The sequence below is a fragment of the Drosophila persimilis genome, unplaced genomic scaffold (genome assembly GCF_003286085.1).
Source record: "Drosophila persimilis strain 14011-0111.01,24,50 unplaced genomic scaffold, DperRS2 tig00000002-arrow-pilon, whole genome shotgun sequence".
In the NCBI taxonomy this organism is placed as follows: Eukaryota; Metazoa; Arthropoda; class Insecta; order Diptera; family Drosophilidae; genus Drosophila; species Drosophila persimilis.
The window spans coordinates 17119255-17140120 of NW_020825289.1; the positions used below are offsets into that span (position 1 = coordinate 17119255).

A 20866-nucleotide genomic window follows, 5' to 3' on the forward strand; every position below is an offset into this window, starting at 1 on the left:
CAACCAAAGCGTGACACATACAAAGACATTGTTAGATCAGAGTTTCGTTTAATCAATTAGTCGTTATTTAAATTAGCTTAACAGTTACACTTAGGAGACTAGTAGGTGCTTATGAGTTAGACCGAGTTCAAGTTTTCCAAATCTGTATATGTGTATGTATATTTATATGTAAGTGTGTGTGTATTTTTATAAGAATCACTGTTGTCTGTCTGTCTGTCGCAATGTCTGCCGCCTGCCACAAGTCGTTGAAAACTTAAGTTACCGCATTCATTTAAAGTTAATTACGTTTTGTAAATGGCAGTTACACAAAGTATAGGTGTATATTAGTAGTAGGTAGTACATTAATATTCCTTCTTTCCTTCATTGCCACTGCACGCAATTTCATTCCAACCTGATTAACATTCCTCACTCTTCCGCTCGCCCTACCACTTGTGAGATTTACAACTCGCCCTGTCCGGTCCCGTTCCGTTCCGTCCCTGTGTGTGCCAATGTTTTCTACATCAGCCGCCAACTCAGAGCACAGAGGAGCGTCCAAACACAGGCCAAGGACAGACCGGCCGTATCCGAAGCCGAACCCGAACTGAGATGTCCTAGCTCTCGCTCGTCCACCACAAAGGCGGGCACGGCACTGGCAGGCGTCTGCTCCACAGAGCTGCCAACAAAGTTCCCGCGACTGTTGCGGGCCAGGCGCTGATTGGCCAGCTTCAACTCCCGCAGTTTCTCCTCCAGCTGCAGGACCTCATCTGTGGGGGAGAGCACGGAGAACAGGAGACTGTTAGCAGGGGTTTTTCGCAGTGGAAAGGCAATCTCACAAACTCACTCTTGTTGACCCCCTCAATGTCGTTGACCTGCAGGAACATGGCCAGTGAAATCTCATAGACCTTATTCGCGGAGCTGATCTCCCGCTTGCGTCTTCCGAAGCCCACCTGGTTGTTGGAGCACTGCGTGCCCAAGCACTTGTCCAGGCACACGTTCACCGTGGCTCGGAACTGCACGTACGAGGAGTCGGGAAACTTGAAGGCCTTGAATTTGGCACTCAAAATATCGCCGTCGATCGTGTTGAAGTTCTCGAACAGATACGGATCCACCGTGCAGCTAGGGGCAAAGGCGAAAAGGGTTATGGAGGGAGTCAGGCATTGTCCGGGACCCACACTCTTACCCTTTGAAGATCAATGTTTCCGAGGAGGTGTGCGTGTCCGTAACATCCAGATAGTTCACACCCAAGCCATAAACAGGAGCCGAATCCTCATCCAGGTTGATTTCCATGGTCAAAGGAGTTCCCTTCGAATGGTATTCGCATTAAATGTATTTTAAATCATTTTCTACAGTGTTTCTCTACAACTTACCGACTTGACTGTCAAATCCCTGGTAAACTTCTGGCCATCCTGGCTAACGCCAATGGAGAGACGCGGCTCCGGGGCGCGTTTGGTCAGCGACGTGGTGATCTCCAGATCCCTGCAAAACAGTTGAATGAACTGGTTCAGTTCTCTTGATTGAGATTGAGCTGGTGCCGACTGTGCCCAGCCACGGGGGAACGGGGAACGACAGACAGGGACTCCCGCCAAAGGTGGTTGTAAATCAACGCCGGGCAATGAAAAACAAACATTGTATTGGATCGGATCCTCCGATGGGAGGAGAGGCTGGCTCAGAGACAGAGACAGAGACCTGGACACGCCCCGCAATTAAATTGACTGTGGAGGTATTAACGCATGTGAAGCCGCCGGCATCGATTTGGCGGCTAATTACCTCCTGGTAATGGCAACTCTCCGGTGTACCGGTAGACTGGGAGACTGGGAGTGGGAGGTGGGGGGTGGCGGGGAGACATGGGATATGTTTGATTTATGGCCCTTTGGGTTGGACCCATCCTAGTCTCTGGGCTGAAATGGGGCATTTAATATGCCATAAACTTTTGCATAGATTGCTCATAAAAATATGCATAGATGCTATTTTTTATGGGCAATTAAATTGCAAAGAAGACAGCAGTGGCAGTGGCAGCGGCAGTGGCAGTGGCAGTGGCAGCGGAAGCTGGAGCAAAAGCGGGTGCCCAAAAACTCACTCTGGTTCCTGGAAACCCGCCGGCAGCACATCGCGCTTGACCAGGCCACGGCCAGAGTTGGAGCTGGAGCTGGTGCTGGTGGTTGTGGTGGTGGCATTCATCATGACATTATAGACGGGACCGCTCGTGGTGGTGATGCATTTAACGCTGACGATCTCCTTGCTGCTGGCCGATTCGATGATGATTTTATGATAGTACACTTTCTTGCCCTACAGACAGGAAGAGACGGGAGTGGAATTGAGTTACGGATTCGAAATTATCTATGTATCTATGGCCGGGACGCACCGTTAACTGGTTGACCATGCGCGTGACTCCGCACTCGTAAAAGTCGCTCAGCGAGAGCCGGAAGACGGCCAGGGAGCCGTCGATTTGCGGTTGGCAGCGCTCATCCGGATAGCCCTTGAGACCCTCCAGGTAGATCTGTGGTGCGCTCTGGTCCTTCTCAGCGGCCAGCAGGCCAATGTCCACCCTCATCTGATCCTCCGAGCAGTGCACCTTGTGGGAGCCTGAAAGCAGCGCAAATGGAAAAATCTAAATTGTTGCTCGTATTCGTATTCGCATTCTTCGTATATTAAAAAGTGGGCTAGCATGTCGTCCATGGCCAGAACTGGACTAGACCCGATCCCGAGTCGGGCCACGCCCTCTCCATCGCCATCGCCATCGCCGTCATCATCATCATCCAGATGGACGGACGGATGGACGTTGACGAGATGGACCCGAGCAGCACTAACACTAAACAATTGCCAAACATAATTGCCATGTGCTGCTATTGGAGCGAGTTTGTGGCTAAAGTCTTTTGTTTTTTGCGCCCCTTGTCGGGCTGTTTTTTTCTTTCTTCTTCTTTGAGTCGGCTTAATGGACCCGCAGGGCTGCTTTCGAGGCTGGTGGAAAGCAAAAACCTGGCATTAGGCCCCAGACACACTCACACACTGCTTTGGTTTAGTTTGGTGCGCTTCGGCCTCTCGATGTGGCATAATTTTCAGGCCGAGCACCAGCCAGGCCGATCCGGTCCATGGCGGGCAATCAAAATCTTATTACCGTCGAACATGTGTAGGATGCCACAGAATTATCGGCTTAAATGCTCTCTCTCTCTCTCTCTTTCTCTTTCTGCCTACGAGGCCATTAGCCGGCAAGGATCTGGAACGGATCTCGGTGCAGGAGGGCAGACCACTGCAGATCTTTGCAGACGGCAAAACTAATTTAAATAATTGACTCTAACTACTTAATCTGGGTACTAATGGCCCAACAAATCTAACAATTTCACAATTTTAGTGGCGGATCGGAATTTCGCATCGCATAAACCAGCAGCAGCCTCTCTCTCTCTTTGTCTCTGAGTCATGGACATGCGATAATTCGTTTTTAATTAGCCAACAAAAGAGTGAGGTCCGCTGGGAGCAATGAGATCGGGAAAATAAACGCGGAAAAGCGCCAGGGCCCAGGTAATTAAAAATTGCAATTGCAGTGGCTGTGGCTGTGGCGCCGCCAGTTCTACCAGAACGGAAGGGGTCAGGGCCTTTGTGTAATCGGAGCAGTTGCCTCAAGGTGGGCGTAATGCAAGCGGCGCCTAGAGAAACGAAAATGAAGAGACACAGCCACAGCCACAGCCCCTTCTCACAAAGCGAGGCATGACTTCCGCCAAGAACTCAAATGCAGGAAACCGACCTGCTCCTGCTTACCAATAAAACAAATACAAATGCGAGGGCAGGGCATTAAAAGTGCATTAAGGATGCCGGAGATGGAGATGGGGCGTTGAGGAACCCCCAAATTAGATAGAGACATGGAAACAGGCCGTTCAAAGTGGACTGGAGTCCACTCTCCAGTAATTGAGTGTCGGGCCCGCAAAGAAGGAGGAACACGCTTCCGTAGACGCTTCATAAACTGCCCCAGAACCAATATACCCTCTCGCTGTCGGTGTCTACGGGGCAACTGAGAGGGACGCCCACGAAACGATGACTAGACTGGGATGCCGGACCAGGCCGAATGAAGCTGTTGCCGCCAAATGGTGTCCGTGGCCATGGCCGTGGCCGTGGGCGACCGACTTGGGTGCGAAATAATTGAATTTCGAGCTGATGCGCGGGCCCTTTGCTGCTTAGATGTTCTGCATGTTCTTTTATTGATTGAATTTTTATTGCCCGCCGCTGATTACAATTTATTTGACACCGTTTTTATGGGCCAAGCGGAGTCAGCTCGTGAGAACGAGAGCCCTAAAAGGCTGGAGAAGACAGAACCACTTAACCCACATTTGGTCGAGGGGTGGGGAGGGGAATCTCTTGGAATCAGATTGAGAGTGGCGTGGGCTGGAGTGGGCGGTGGGCCGCTCGGATCGAAGTCAGATTGGGGCATTAGCATTTAACCTGTGAACATGACAAATCAGCAAAACGTGCCACATGCATGGACAGGCCTCTGTCTGTGTCTGTGTCTCTGCCCCAGCGATCATGTAAGGCAGCATGAGTTGTACCGCAACCGTTGCAGCCAGGCATAAATTTCCATTACCAATAAATTTAAAAGAAATTGCATTACAGCCAAAATGACCCGTAGCGAAATTCCGCGGAAAAGAACCTCGGAGTAGAGGCAATGAAATATCGCGCCAGAGACAGCAGCAATTCGGTGGGCCATCAACCAGCGACGTCCCCCAGGAGTCTCCTCCGCATGCTCCTCCACCTTCATATCACAATCAGCAGCCACGACAATGTTCCACTGTTCCACGGCTCTCCTTCAAACAATTTGGCAACAAATGCGCGCGCACAATCAAATGAATGCACAAATCAATAAGACAACAGTTTCTGCAACCGCAGCAACAGCAACAACAACCGACAATTGCAACGTGCAACACCGTTTACAAGCCACGCCAAGCCGCAACAAGTCAAGCCTACTGGTTGGTGGTGGGGCGGAGAGGAAGGGAAGCTTCACCTTGGGCCAAAATAACCAAATCATTGCCATGCAAATGGCATCGTTTTGTTGCCTCAGTCATCGCCAGCTTCCCTCTCACTCCATCTATCTGTGTGTGTCTCTCTCTCTCTCTGTCTATCTCTATCTCGTTCGCTGTCTCTGTTGCTGGGTGGAAGAAGAGTAGTCGTGAAAGGTGGGAAAGACATCCCGGTACTCGGGAAGACTTCACTCAGCCCCCACCTCCATCTATTTGCTCAGCTGGTCTGCACTGAGAGAAATTGTACGTCTGTCTGCAGAAGCAACAAAGTCCTAAACTGAATAAATGTTTCGAGATATCAGCTATCAAAAACGATTCAAGGCTTAAATTACATGTAAATGAAAGGCCAGTCTTGGCGGCACAGACCGGGGCTCTACATTTATACCCGAAATTCAGTTAGCATGTGTGTTGCTATCTCACTCTCCTCCGCCAGAGCGCGCACACTGCACGAGGAAGAGTGTGTGTGAGGGAGGGAAGGAGTTCATTAGTTCCTTCTGGCTGAAATAATAATTCGAACTGGTCCAGATTAGTTAATCTGCTAGCTATGGTCAGTCTCTATTCGGTTTTCTCGTATCATCAAAATTCTGGATGCCACAGATGTTCGCGCGTTGTGGGGCTACAGTTGTTACAGTGTGATATCACAGGAGTCTTGACACAACATTTGCTTGCTCTAGCTTTTATAGTCTCTGAGATCTAAGTGCTCATCGGAATATACCTACTTTATGGGGTCGGAAACGTTTCCTTCTGGGTGTTACAGACATCCGATTCCACCCAAAATCTAATATACCCCTAAACTCTTGGAGTATCGAGTCGTTTCCACATTAATTCATGGGACAAATGGGTATTTATAAAAGTAAATTCTGAATAGTTTTCGTGTAGTTTCTCTTGATGTACCCGTGGAGCCAAAAGCAATGTGGCAACAATTGTTTCATGATTGTGTGTGTGTGTGTGTGTGTGTGTTAGTTTGTGGCAAGTCCATATGCATCTCCATGTTGTGTCTGGGACTGCAAGTGCAACTGCAATTGCAATGGCAATTGCCGTGGCCATGGCCATGGCCAGATTATGCAATTGTCTGACTCAATGTCTCCCGGTCTCCGTATCCGTCTCCGTCTGTGTGGGATTCCAGGCACGTTTCTGGCTGCTGCTGCTGTGCTGTGCTGTGGTGCTGTGCTGTGGTGCTGCTGGTGGCACTGGGTAGGCACCAACTAGGCAGAGATCTGGGCGATCAGCAAACTACTCGTATTTTCGGGATTCTCTGTGGTCCAACAGCTGGGAAGTGTTAGGCCCAGAGGCGTCTGTGTCCATCCACTCTGGCCACTAAACGGTAAACGGGGAGACAGATCCTCACTCAGGAGGGGGTGCTACGATAGGGGGGAGGGGTCTGCAGAGGAGCTCGGTTCAATCCATTTGTGACTTTCACATTTATGACAAGGCATCGACTGATAGCAAATAACCTCTCCTCTGTGCGAGTGCCTGCGGCTCTCCTCCATCTTCTATAAATGAGTGAAATTGCCTGACCAGGCCTGGGATTGCCATTGCCATTGCTTGGGCCACTAACTTGACACACACGACGCACGATTATCATCAATCTTGGGGGCCGGGGCACAGGAAATACTGGTAATTTTCTAGACCCCACCGCACTGCCAGCCAGCCCCATCATCCTTTGCAATGACCAATTACACTTAACGGGCATGCATACAAAATAAATTAGAAAACCTCAACTGCTCAACAGATGGGAATGGCACTGCCGCACGGCTGCGCAGGAGGTGGAGGTCAGCGCCAGTCGGAGTCGCAGTGGGTGTTGTCTCGTCCCAATGGGTAATGGCTCCACTCTTCCTCCGCCAATATGCTAAGCAGTGTCAATGTGTCAATGTTGCCGCGTAAATCCATCAAAGAGAAAGAGAGTTCCAATGGAGTTCCAAACCCGTTTAGCCCCCCGCCTCGACGGACCGCAAACTGGCTACAAATGTGATAATTGTAAAGCATTTAGTTGGGATATTAGAGATCCATAGCCACTCCTGCCCAGGCCCAGGCCCAGGCACAGGGAACCAGGAACCAGGCCCCATCCTCGACGGATCTGCGGCGGCGCTATCTTCGTGCCGCTTCTGTCTTCAGTGTCTTCAGTACACTGTACACAGTGGCTGTCAATTGTATGTGCTGGCAGCGCAAATTGCCATTCGTTCTGTCGCTTCGTCTACTCTCGTCTTGGTGTGTCTCGCATCATTATCGGCAAACAACTTTTTGTTTGTTAATTGTTTCAAATGACGCAATTTCTAGCTGCCATTTATAGAATTCTGATTCCGTCAGCTGATTGCGTCAGCAGTCTTTGGCCAAGAGCGCGCACCATCCATCCTCATGTTGCCGATGTGAATGCCCTGCTCCATGGCCATGCCACAGCCACTGCTCCAGCCGAGAGTTGGAGTCATCAACTCAACACCCGATGAATGCAGTAGCCGGAAATTATGTGCTACGCCTGGCGGCCAATCAATAACACTGCATTAAGGCCAAATACTGAGCCAATAAATTGTGGCATTTACCCATCAGCCTGCCTCTGCTCTGCTCCTCCAAAGTGGGAAAAATCAGTCGAGTACGATCTCTCTGAGACAGTTCCACAGAGTGGTAGACTTCCCGTCTATTTTAGGAGTAGATCATCTCAATCTTAGATCTCTTTTGGGTCTCAACACCAAGATCTTGCGGATCTATCCTTTAAGACCCCCAAATTTCAGGAAGCAACATTTGGAAACCAGATTGCAGACACCGTTTTTCCTGGTCCCAGTCCCCCCCGCAGGGGTTGGGGCTTAAATTAGACGCATGATCAATTGGGCGAACCGAACCGAACCGAACCGAAAAACCAACTTGCTTTGCTGGAGAGCTGGAGACCTGCCATCCCATTTGGCCATATTTAAAACATGAGATGCAAAACACAGCTCCTCCCTATATCCCGTCTGTCCGTCCATGCCTCTCGTCAGCAGCTGGGGAACGGTAAATCCGCGGCAAGGCAAGGCCAAGGGGTAACTTTGCCCGGCGTGAACATTATGCGCAGCTGGCTAATTAAATTACACAACAGTTTGGACACATGAGTGCCGGCCGAAGTGCGGGCAGGAGAGGGAAACGTCGGCAGATGAACAGTAAACCTGACCAAAAGAACGGATGCAACACAACTGTGTGGCATGCCTCTCGCCAACTCATACGAATGTCCATGACTTTGACTTTGACTCAGAGCTGCAACTGCGACTCCGACTGCAGACGGTTAAGCTTAATGCTCAAGCGGCGTCAACAGATGTAAATGTAAATGTTGCATGCACAAAAAGCTGCTCCGAGCTGCCGAGGCATGAGGCATGACTAGGCTGGGACTGCCACCTGACTGTAGCTGTTTCTTTTCATGTTGCTGCACTCCTTCTCCTTTTTTCGGGGGAGTAGAACGGCGGAAGATGAGCAAAATTTATTAATTGTGAAGACAGCAAAGAAGAAGACATCAGAGTGAACAAATGGGGGGTCGATACTAGACGATACCAAGATGAATTTAATAATAAGGTGCCGTCGTCCGTTGAGGTGAGGACCATCAGCACTCTCTTGACTCTCAGAGAGACAAGCGCTAGAAAGAGATAGCGAACTTCTTATGTTCTACGGATGGTCCTCGAAAGAGAGCATCTTGGTCGATGCTTGCACAGATTCCATAATGTCAAAGACAGTTTCGTCTGGTTTATTCTGATTTCAGCAGCATATCCGATGGGGATTAACATTAGTAGCTGCAGATATAGTAAATATCTAGCGGCATACTCCGCTCACCAATCTATTCTTCTCCCAGCATCTTGTTGCGCCAGCCAAGTACGTTCTTTGGGCATGAATTATTTCGGCCTTGTTAGACCGACTTGCGTGACGTAACTGTAAACCTACTCGTGCTTTGAGCCCCCCCTCCCTGGCTCTGGTTCCCTTTCTTCACCCTTGACAATTTGTCGCAATTTCTACGTCACGTCCATTGTTCATTCACTCATTCGGCTTCATTCAGTCGCTCCCAGTCGCTCAGTCACTCACTCATTCGCTTATTTACACATTTTTCAGCACGGCGGCGTTTCAGCACTTGCTAAATTGTTGGTTTCCGCTTTTTAGCTGGCACGCTGGCTCTCTCCTGGCCCCTCTTGTTGGCCCGGCCAAATTGCTTGTGGAGAGAACAAGGCAGAAACACGGAAATAAGTCTAACTTATGGAGACCGAAGCTTGCAACACCCTTGCAGGTCGAGTGTTTCTATTATATGTACAACGATGTGAATGTCCATGAATAGAATGAATAGACATTCGTCTTGGGATGTACAAAACAATGAGCGCATTCCCCAGCTGAACTTGATGGATCAGTGGATCACTGCAAGATTTCGTCCATCATATATCCATGCGTATTCTTATCGATATGTCAGCCTTCGATACAAACCAAAAGGAATACATCATATATTAAGACAATGGAGCGTATTATTGAAAATCTGATGGATGAGTTTATGCTTCAAAATCACAGATCATGAGCGCTCACCAGCACTATGGAATAAATCAATCACTGATATCTTAGGGATCTTAATTTTATAGGTTTTACATAGGTTTCCACTTCTTAAAGTACACGAAACCATCCAATATTTATTTCATAGATTTGAAGCGTAGAAAAAAAGAAGCACTTTAAGATTTAATGATCTTACCTTTTTATAAAAACATCATTTGAACATATAATGTTTCGAATTGCGAAGCCCTTATTTCTTTCAGGCTCCCCTCCTCCACGGTGCAAACTTCTCCCTAATATCATTATGCCCTCGGCAAGGGTATATGGATCGTAATGAGAAGAGCAGAAGCCGCAGCATTTACCGCTAAGAAGTTTCGAGTGAAAGCGAATTGTGCATTGTTCTGGCCCTATTGAGTCATTTGCCTCGGACGGGAATGCGTTTACAGTAACTGCGAGAGGAGTACAGAGTATGGAGTATGGAGGAGCTGTGAGAGGCTCCGCTCCGCACATGCCTAACTGTACACCGAAGACAAATTAATAAGAAAATACTTAGGACGAACTCTAATCATAGGAATTAATTCAATTGGCAGCACGAGAAAGTGTTGTTCTTGCGGCTCTCGGTTCTTCTCCTACAGTTTTTTACCATATTAAGGCAGCATTCGCTGGAAGAAGCTCTCTACGCTCGATGTGGCGGCATATAATTGCGTTTTCTTTTTATGTAACGACCAAACGACAGCGGCCGGCCGGTGCTGTGTTCTTACGATGGCCCGACTCGATGCCTTTTCACGCTTAATTGGCCATAAAAGTTGCTGTTGTTGTGTTGGCCACAAATGAGAATTTCATTGCCTCCATGCCGTGGCTCGAATGCCGCGAATCTCATTTATCAAATGGCTTCTCTTTGATTCGAATCTGACACATTTCCATTGGGCCCATGACACACAAAAATTTTTGGTTGAATTTCCAGCATCGGTCATTAATCAAATGATCATTGGGGGCGGGGCGCCGGGAAGACTTTACCAAAGACCAAGGCGAACAAACACCTTTTGAACCCTTAACCCAATTGCTAATTGTGGCCACAAATTCCACTGCCAGTCGACTCTCCTCTCACAATTATCGATAGGGTCAGCCCATAAATCTCTCCCGGGGTTAGGCTAATCAACTGAAGCGCCTCTCGGAACCGCCAAAGGTGTCCCGTCCGTACGGAGAAGGAACCGGAGAAGAGTGGAAATGTTCTATGGACACATCACATCCCATGCTCGTACTCGTCGTGCCACTCGTACAGCTGCGGTCAAGCCAAAAGGGGTCTCCAAAGGGGTTTCAGTGTCACATGGCGCTGTAGGATTTTTCGCTCCTAATATTTTGACCGCAGCTGTGTGTTGTCTATTGTGCACAGCGTACAAGTACTCGTATTCGTATATGGGACATGGCCTGCTGTGAAGCTTTGGCCTGCAACCAACTGACCAAGTGACCGCCAGCCAAAATTACAACAACTGGGAAATTTATTGCATCGAAGCCCTGGCTAGCGAGTGGAGACTCTTGCGGGAGCCAGGGAGGAGGAGGGGGGAATGCCTTGCCATTTGAAAGCGGTAATATTTTATTTTGCATTGAATTAGCGAGCCAGTGCCCGTACCCGTACCCGAGAGCCGTAATGCCCAAAAACGTTACCCGTGGGCGTTGTCTTGGCCACATTTGGGCATTGGGCATTAGCCACAGACAGAGAGAGCGAGAGAGCGAGAGGGGGAGCCACGCGAGTGTCGTGTTCTGGCCCACACCTGCAATTGACATTATTATTTTGCAGTGTGTCCGGGGATTGCGATGCGGATTGCGTGCACCAGTGCACCGTGCACCGTGCACCAAAGGGAAGAGCGGCGACTGTTGCAGCTTGATTTATAATTGTCCAACTGGGTTTTTGGGTAGGCATTCCTTTCTACGCATCTTGATAAGTGCGTAGTTTATGGCCATGGCTTGGACCAGAGGACGGAGAGGGGGACAGGGGGTTAACTTGCATCTCGGCACGGTCATCGCTTGTCCGGGCACAAACTTGTTGAAAGGCGGCGGGCCGTGGAGTACGAGTACTCCACTCGTATGTATTTGTGGTCGGTCGTGTATCGCATGCCTGGCCATCTGGCCACGTTAATAACCGTTTTGGACATGCCAAGCGGCATTATTAACAGCATTTTCTTCTCCTTTTATTTATCTATCTCTTCTCTCTAGCTCTTCTCCATTTTTCGTTTGTCTGCGGCGCTTTTAATTGCCGCAACACAGAAATAGACAGAGAGAGAGAGAGGAGTCTGGGCGACATTTTAATTGAAATTCTACAGAAATAGCAACACTCTGCTACAAGATAAGGAACAATCTATGAGAAGCATCACCGAATGCGAGGGAACTGCATTTTATTGTCCACCAAAATATCCGAAGAAGACCAATGTTTTTAGAGGGTTCCGTAAATTAAAATTTGATCTCCAGCATGACTTGCAGTTCGGTTAGAAAGTGAGCTAAAAACTGTCCCAAAAGATAAGACAACGTAAATTATTATCAATTATGGTAAAGAGGTTATGTGTACCGTCATTTGGAGTAATTTAAGCAAACACAACTGGTCTGGAAAATTATACGATGCAATTGTAATAAAAAAGAAACACTAACATCACGGGGAGCAACCTCCGAGCAAACTTGTCGCATATGCTCTGGAAAAGTGGGGCCTTTTTTCCATTGTTTTCCCACAGTTGATTTTCAAAGTTCTGGCATCCAGTTCTGGGGAAATGCCTTGACTATTACGTAGTTAATTGGAGGCTAATCTTCAACCCCGTTGCGTGGTGTAACCGCAAGAGTGCATTATGCGTCATCATCTACTCTGCTGGTGCCTTCCAATCCAATCCGCATCCAATTTGCCCTTGAAGAAAAGCGAAACCATTCCAAGAATGGAATGCAGAATCGCTTGCTTCCTGGATTCCCCCTGAATCTCATAGAGGGGAGGGGAGTCGAAAATTGCTTGATTTGACCGCCGGCTAACTGCCTTCTCCCGAGCTGCTTCCTGGTGGGATGCCTGAGCTTTATTCTCCTCTCTTTTGGATATGCATCTCTGGGCATTTCTTTTCAATTACCAAGGCAGCCACTCCTCCTCTTCCTCCTCCTCTTCGATCTCATGCTCCTCCTCACCCCTGTTCTCTGTGTAATTTGGACTTGAAACGCATTCACGTGCTGCTCCCTCGACGCTGCTCTCTTTGATAAGCAGCTGCGGGCTGTGCAACATGAGGGAGGAGCACATCAAAAGAGTCGGGACACGAACTGGCTCTCTGCTCTCTGTGCTCCCTGCTCGTTAGTTAGACAACTCAAAAAATCCAGTTCATTTCGATGTGTGCTGATTCTCGGGGCTGCTCAGGCTTCGAATTGCAATAAATTAATTAACAGCCATTTTTCGTTGATTTTATCGCCCTGAAACGCTGCTCCTCCACGCCTTGATGCGCATCGAGGCTATTAAAAATGGAAACTGGGATAATTAAACGTCAACACTATTTTTAATCAGAGCAAACGAAAAGACTGGCAGAATAAACAGCCCCAACACATGACACTCGAGGGAGAGTCTCTTCTCCTTCCCCTTCGTCTCTTGCTCTCCCTCTCTTTTTAATAGCATTTGTTATTATTGTCATTAAAAGTCAAAGCACACACAGCGCAGACACGATAAGCTCAGCTCTCTCTCTCCCATTGCGCTCTCTCGCATAAAGCTCTTGTTTGCTTTTGTTTTTGTTTTTGCAATGTCATTGACTCTGGTACGTGCGTGTGCGTGAGCGTGTGCAAATTGTGCTGGGAATATCCATCTTAAGGCCATCCATCCACACACGCCACGCACTTGCTTCTTTGGAAATCCAAAACAGCTCTGCATTTAAAGGAAAGAAACGGTCAGTGACTCCGTCGAAAAGAAATGAGCCGAAATCTATTCATCGGCACACAAATGAATTAAACTGAAAAGAAAAGCCGAAGAAAAGCAATAGCCGCAGATCGAAGCTTTTTATACCCTTTGCAGATTCATCCTGCCTATAATTGGAACTGTACCAAACATTCGGTTCGGACTGTCTTAAGAATGATATCTGCACTTAAATAAATGTAAAAATAAAATAAAAATAAGTGTAAGTCTAACACAAAAAATAATAATCTATTTGCAGTGAAACTATTTATTTTAAGTGAATTTCATGGTTTTTTTTCTGGGTGTAGAGTCTATAGCTTAGCCGATAGGTATAGCCAATAGTTATTTCGCTGCCAGAGTATGTCATAACTTTTGAACAAAGAAACAAAGCTTTCTTTCATCCCAAAGATTACCCAATACTCGCACTGTGGGGTCTCTTAGGCGATCAATCGACACACACAAAAGCAACAAAAACAGCCCCATGCCTTAGTCTTACTCATGTGGATCCCCGAGTGGGACAGGACAACAAATAAATATGATAAATTTGCCACATGCAGTTAGACATGCAATTTATCATGACCAGAGGTAGCGGCTGGAGAGCGGCGAGGGGGGTGCGGCAGAACACTCCCCGCCGTTGCGGGTCAGAGCGTCTAATAGATTAAATAAATTTCGCATAAATTATGCAATTGTGGCAGGCATATTTCTTGCCAGCCCGAGGCGGGGCCGGGGCCGGCCGGTGGCGTCTTACGCATCTTCTCTGCCTTCATTCTCCACGCTTTCCTTTACGCCTTATTAATTTCCATGTGGAGTTGATCCTGTTCTGGCACTGGCTCTGCTGCTCCGTTAGCTTCGACTCGTACTGTCGGCTGCTTTTGAAACGTTCCACGCAGCAACACACAAATGCATCTCGCATTCGCGTATTCGGTAATTAAAAACCCAACGAGCCGCTTGGGGACTTTGACTCCGACTCAGACTCCAACTCGGACGCGGATGCGGACACAAAGTTGGCTCTAACTCTAACGGTAAGCAGGTTGCTCTCCGCGCGAGCGCCCACCAGGATTAGCTACAGGTTTTACCACCAGCACCACCACCCCAGGCGACTCCCTCCCCCCCTTCTACTGCTGCCGCGAATTTACATAATATTTGCTCTAGATTCCATCTTGTCCCCTCGGGCCGCTTTCACACGCATAAACCAAGTCGCGGGCCCGAGATCTCTACTGCTTCGAGTCCGTCGTCTTATCAGGCCTCATAAATATGTTCTCGCCGTGCCTTTGGGCGATCGACGCTCGACGCTTGACAATTTCTTTAAGTAAATTTTTCTTCTGCGAGAAATGAGAGCGGAAACTAAAGGCTGGGGAGAGTGGAGTGGAGGATCCGTGGTATGCAAAAAGCATGGAAAGTGGATTGCAGATTGAAGAATCTTGACTAGATTGGAGCTCGATCAAAGATCTCATTAATTCTTTCTCCTTTTCATGTGGCATAGTTCACAAGTTTGGGCTTCGCATTGAAATGTATTGAATGCTCTCGATAAAGATCATATTACAAGTTTCACGGGCATCTCAAGATATATTGTAGAACTCCGCTGTTCATAAATAAAAGTTAATAGAAATTTCTATTAGATTTAGAAAGATTTAAAGAAATCTAAATATTTTGTATGATCTTTAAGGTTTCATTATTATTTTTTATTTATTTGTTTTTTGGTACAAGTATTCAAAAACTGAGCAAGAATAGATTGAAAATCAATCAGAGTAGCTCTGTCTCTCTCTCTCTCTTTGGTTATCCATTCCATTGGTTACTCATTCCACAGGTATTAATCATAGAGTTCCCATAAAATTATTCAGTTTCGCCTTCTCGGCAAGCATCTCCGTCCACATGGAGAACATGCAAATTTAGTAGAAGTTGCAGTTGTTGCTGCCGCTGCCGCTGCGACTGTTGCCACATCTTGGCCTAATACAATTAGTCTTGTGTAATACGCATGCCTTATGCTTGGCTTGGTTCGAGCCGGTGCCGGTGCCGCTGCTGGAGGAGTGCCGTGCCAAACCCGTTAGTGGTCGAGAGTACATATACAGTTAGCCACTGCTTGCCTTCTCCTTCTCCGGTCCGGTCCCTCCCCTTACGCAATTCGCGCCACACGCCGCACATGTGTTTTGGAGTCGCCACCGATTGAAATTGCCTTGGGACGGACGCGCGAATTGATTGTACAGTGGCCAAAGGAAAAGTTGAAAGCCTTTCGGCTGTTAGGCCGCCTCTACTCTCTCTCCAGCTCTGCGATTTGGACTACCAACTTGTTGCCAAAATGGTCAGCGCATAACGGTAAACGCCAATCGAGGCAGAGCTGCCAAATCCCTACCCTGGCTGCTCCTCAGTCCCACAGTCGTCCGTGTCTGTGTCTGGGCCTAAAGTTGAACTAATTAAAGCCACAAAATCGAAGACAAAGCCAACAAAGCCACAGCTAGTGAAGTTGTCTTTGTCAGATCGAAAGGGCAATCGGATTATTATTCAATAAAAGAAAAGATGTGCCGTGCCGTGCCAGCCAGCAAAAAGATGGCCAGGCACTTGATGACAAATGCCTGGGCGGCCAACAAAGGGCGGCCCAAAGTAGGAGTACGAGTACGAGTACTTGGGCTGAGCCCCTGCCTCCGGCTGGTATTCAGAGTCGCGGTCTGTGGCCGGTCCAGACCTTGCCCTTTAAGCGAGCCGCCTCTCTATTCGATTTGCTCGTTTTGTAATCGCAAGCTTTTAATCTGCCCATTGCCGCGCAGAGCCAGGCGAAGAGGGTCTGGGCCAGGCTTCAGTCCCCTCAAGGGCAAGGGCGAGACCAGCAGGCATTATTGGCATTGTTGCAGCCGCAAGCGGCCTTAACCCCTTGGTGACCTTGCGGAAATGGTGGAGTAAACGAGTAGAAGAAGTAGAATATAAATCGTAGCCATTGACATTTGCAAATTTCCAACACATGAGATCCAAACGTGTTCCTTAAACCTCCCTCCATCTCTCTCTCTGGGTTGAGATGCCTTTAATGGGTTAAGGAAGATACCAAATTCAGCAGCAGAAACCACAAACTTAACCCAAGACTCAAATCTCTCACAGTTAATGATCAATTTCTGTGGATTTGTAGTCCAGACCGTTCCAAGAGGCGTTTCGTTGCAGGTGTTGTTGGCACATGGCTGAGATATTTTCTAAAGGATCCCATGTGCATACACATTGACATTCCTTCGCCCAAAAACATTCCCACACATCGATCAACTACTCGTACTCGTATGAGGCCCAAACGTGTTCGCCCATCGCATCATTTCTCTGGGTCAGGCACTCCAACATTGAGTGCCATTAATGGGTTAAGAGTTCAGCGGGAGAGGGGACACAGGGACAGGGACAGGGGCAGGGTATGTGGCAGGAGCGTCCATGTAGCAGACACGAGTCTGCACCGAAGAAGCAGCGGCTCGATTTTATTAGCTTAGCAAAAGGCTTTGATTGTTCTTGTTCCTCTCGTTGCTTGTTGTTGTTTTTGTTGGGGCTGTTATGGCCTGTTGCGCTTGTCTAGACGGGCAATTTTTCACACACACAGACACACACACAGCCACACACACACATAGAGATATAGCCATTGGGGAGCTGGACTTGCTCTAAAATTGGCATTTTTCGCACACATAAGGCAAAAATGTAAAGCGAAGTCAAGTCTCTCTTGGCCTGAGCCACAGCCAGAGCCACAGCCAGAGCCACAGCCAGAGCCCCAACCGATGCCGAAGCGGTTTATTTGCCTTGTGTGGCATCAGCTTCATCATCATCATCATGGTCATCGTCTTGGTCTTGTCTCTTCGTCTTGGCCGCTGCTGTGGTCATCCCAACGCTCTGACTCTGACTCTGAGCCTATGCCCGCTGGCATAATGTGCCGGAGCTTGGACATGGACATGGACATCGACATAGATGTGGTGTCTTGGACTCTTGGAGTCTCGGTCTCGGTCTGGTTCTGGGTCTCGAGACTTTGGCAATTTCTTTATTACGAGCATTTCGTTTGTTGTGTTGTCCTTCTAGGCCGCTGGGGCGGAGAGTCTCCCCTGTGGCTAGCTCTCTGTTGCCTGTCACAGATCCGCTGATCATTATTGTTCCATCCACGTTGTTGCAAGCCACCCTCGACTGCTCCTCCTTCGATCCCATCCCAGCCAATCCCATCACAATGCAATGTCAATGTTTTGTCTTAATGCGACAATGCTCGATCTCTGCCTCTTGCCTCTTGTCTCTGGTCTGTTGTCCCTCTTCATGTTATTTAAATGGAGAGAGGGTGGCAGTGGAAGCTACATCGGCGGATGGGAAGATTTACAACAGCCTCTGCGATAGACGACAATTTATTATATCTATATGGCCAGTTCTTCAGTCATACATACATTCGTTCTGGCCATAAATTAAACGATCTTGATGTGGCAGCGGTCTTCAGGAGGAGAGCGAGGAGGCTCCACAAGGTCGCGTGTTCGCGCTGCTCAGCCGGCAATTAAACGAGTTAATCACAGTTCGATGATTTGTCAGTTTTGCTGCAGGAGGGGGCGGACGTCGGCCTGGTGGGCAGGGGAAGGTCATCATCCCCCCATCATCGTGTGCACTGGACTGTGGAGGCTGCCGCTGCCGACCGCAAGCAGCAATGACATCATCGAGAGTCACTGCTCCTCCATCCGATCGCAATCCGCAGTCAAGTGGCAGAGCAAGAACTTTACTGGCTTTCATCGAACACTCGGAAGAGTTTCTTTCTATCGCACAAACCGGAGACTTTTACTTTTCCTAATGCAAGAGACCCCCAGACAAACAAAAGTTTCGCTTTAGTTAGTCAGACACGCCCACGTTGCCTCCCACTCCTCTTTTGCGCCGCGATTCAACAGTTGGCAAAGATATAATTTGGCTTTCAGCTTCGTCTGGCTGCTGCTGCTGCTGCTGCTGCTAGTGCTGCTGCCGCTCTTGTCTCGCTTCGGAGGAGAGCGAACAGAGTTCTCCCGTAAATTATAGCCTCGTCTTCAGCTTTTTCTATAGATTTGTTACTGCACGAGTGTGCAGTGTGTTGGTGTGTGTGTTTGTATTACCCGATATGGAGATACACACACACATATATTATATATTGTATCTGTTTTATGTATTTTTAGGCTGCATCTTAATTCCCGAGACCAGTTCGCCTACACGTCGGCGTCCGAGTCGAGTCGCGTCGAGTGTCGCCTGATTCAGCTTTATTTCGCTTTTATTTCTTCATTTTTCTCGCGTAATGTTTTTGCACTTGCCAAAGAGAGGGCCGTTAATTCTCTCCTTTCCTTTCTGAATGCCTTTTAATAAGGCCCAGCCAATACTCGATCGTTTCCACCTTGTGGAGCCTTTATATAGCCTTTATATTTTCATTTATCGCGTTTTTTCATAATTCTCTCTTCCATATTATCTTGTTGCCTTGGATGTAGGTGTTTTTTTTTTGTTGTGTTTGAACGTGTCATGTTTCAGGTCCCCCACCCAAAACCTCCTCCCCCCGTCGCCAAGTGTGTTTGTGTAGGTGTCTTGCCGTTTCTTTTGTTTTTTTGCCGCGCTCGCTGGCTTGTTGGTTCGTTTGTTTAGTTGTAAGGCAACAGGGCTACGGCTACCAGTTGCAGAACCAGGTTCTCGGCTAATGACTAATGTGCCAGGGCATACATTTGCGATGCGGAGAATATGCCGTGCATGGCCATCCATCCCAATCCCAATCCCATACCATCCCATCCGCTTATAAGGCAGGAAGAGAGCTCAGCTTTGGCTGTCGGTGAGTGAATCATGACAGGGCCACACACACTTGGGCACCAAGTTCGTTGCCTCAGTCTTTCGTCAAAGAAAAAAGCTCTGCTGTGACGCAGGAATGACCATCGCCAGCACCCGCCCGCACACTTGGCGATCGTTAGATTCGGACATCAGCTGAAATGGCCACAAAATGTACGTACTCCACTCGACTGAAAACGAGGTCACCTTAGCGCGGATTCGGTGTGGCCAAAATATAAAAATGTTTTCTGTTTCATTGCGCACAAAATGACATCATGAGCGGAGAGCTTGCAGAGCTTTCAGCTTGCACTTGAGAGCTTAATTTACGGCGTAGCTTACCTTTGGCCTGGGCTAATCCGCAGCAGAGGGCCGTCAGCCACAGAGTGCGCCACATTGTCATTGAGCGGCATTGAGGAGGCATTTCCCAAAAATTTCAAATCTAATTTGTCGGAGAACGGAAAGACAACAAACGGCATATTATTTATTACAAGCATTTTGAACAAACGGCACTTGCTCCACAGCTAGCGGCGGCTGGGGCTGTGGGCCACATTTCATTTGTATTCTTCTTCAGCCTTTTTGTCGTTTTCACAAGCACACAACTCACTCACACACACAACACTTGGCGGCACACAGACGGCAAATTATTATGAAACAAAGCCAGAAGAGAATGTCCAAGAGGCAGCAAAGTGGCGGCCGAATGGAGTCCGTCCAATACTCAACAAATCAAAAACCAAATGACAACGGCAAATAAAAAACGAAACGCGAACACACACAACACGACTGGACGGGGCCTTACATACGAAGTGGAAGACCACGGGACGGAGAACGAACACGTCTAAGCCGTTTGCTGGTCGCCAGGTAACAAACTCGGCTAAAGCCGCTTCAGCCCCGAGCAAGCGATCGCGATCGCGAGAGAGACCCTACAAAGAGCGAAAAAGAGTCACGAAAGAGAGAAATTCGCTGTACGGTGCCTACAGTGCACTTCATTGCATGGAACTTGGTTAACTGGTAAACCAGTCAAAACTTTGGTAGTCGCAGCACACGTGACGCTACAGAGAGCTATTTAACAGTGGCCAGATGATATTTTTAACAAATATGTATAATCAAACAGATTCCAAGCACATTTAAAGAAAATATAACTACGTAGACGGGATAAATAATCATTTTATTCACTCACTGTGATAAACTGTGACTTCTGGGCATCTCTACCAGCCGAGCTTTTCTCTGCAACAGCTTGCCAAAGAGAGTAAGAGGATTGGATCGAAGCTTTTCTCTCTCGGTGTGTCTCTGTCAGGCAGAATTGAGAGATAACAATCAGCCGGCTCGTTTGTCTCATGACGGAGATGAGAAATTGTGGGAGCATTTTTGCTACAAGCAATTATGCAATCTTGTCGCTGTGGTTGCCGTTTCTTTCGCTGCTGCAGCGGCCTATTGTTGGCCAAACAAACATTTATGTAATTGTGTTTGCTATCAGCACGAATGGCAGATTCTCACCGATGTCAGCAAGTGCCCTGTGGGGAGAGGGAGAGGGGGTTGGGAAATATCAAATCAGTTCAAATCAGTTAAATGTAACACATGGATAAACGCTGGAACTTACGGTACTTGCTGTGCATCCACGGCACCTCCCTTGGAGGGGCTAGTGCAGAGCACCGTTCCCTTGGTGGTCATCTGGCGCACAGCTGGGACCAACACCTTTTAGGCCACCATCCCGTCGCCGCGTTGTACGAGCCCAATTTCACACTTGTTGGCT

The 20866-nt window shown here is 48.1% G+C and overlaps 1 protein-coding gene across 3 annotated transcripts; it reads right to left on the reverse strand.

The window, feature by feature from the left end:
* Nucleotides 1-28: 28 nt before the first annotated feature.
* LOC6592897 lies at nucleotides 29-19973 on the reverse strand. Of its 3 annotated transcripts, none has more exons than XM_026986332.1 (8): nucleotides 19913-19973; nucleotides 19456-19555; nucleotides 2342-2562; nucleotides 2057-2265; nucleotides 1347-1455; nucleotides 1160-1281; nucleotides 821-1095; nucleotides 29-743 (listed from the first exon to the last, which is right to left on the reverse strand). In XM_026986332.1, exons 2-8 carry the CDS (start codon nucleotides 19535-19537, stop codon nucleotides 496-498), a joined length of 1266 nt encoding a protein of 421 aa, XP_026842133.1. In that variant the 5' UTR covers nucleotides 19538-19555; nucleotides 19913-19973; the 3' UTR covers nucleotides 29-495. The 3 variants fall into 3 exon arrangements, with proteins under 3 accessions (XP_026842133.1, XP_002017939.1, XP_026842134.1); XM_002017903.2 differs by having other exon boundaries at nucleotides 19725-19945; XM_026986333.1 differs by having other exon boundaries at nucleotides 19917-19933.
* Between the last annotated feature and the right edge of the window lie 893 nt (nucleotides 19974-20866).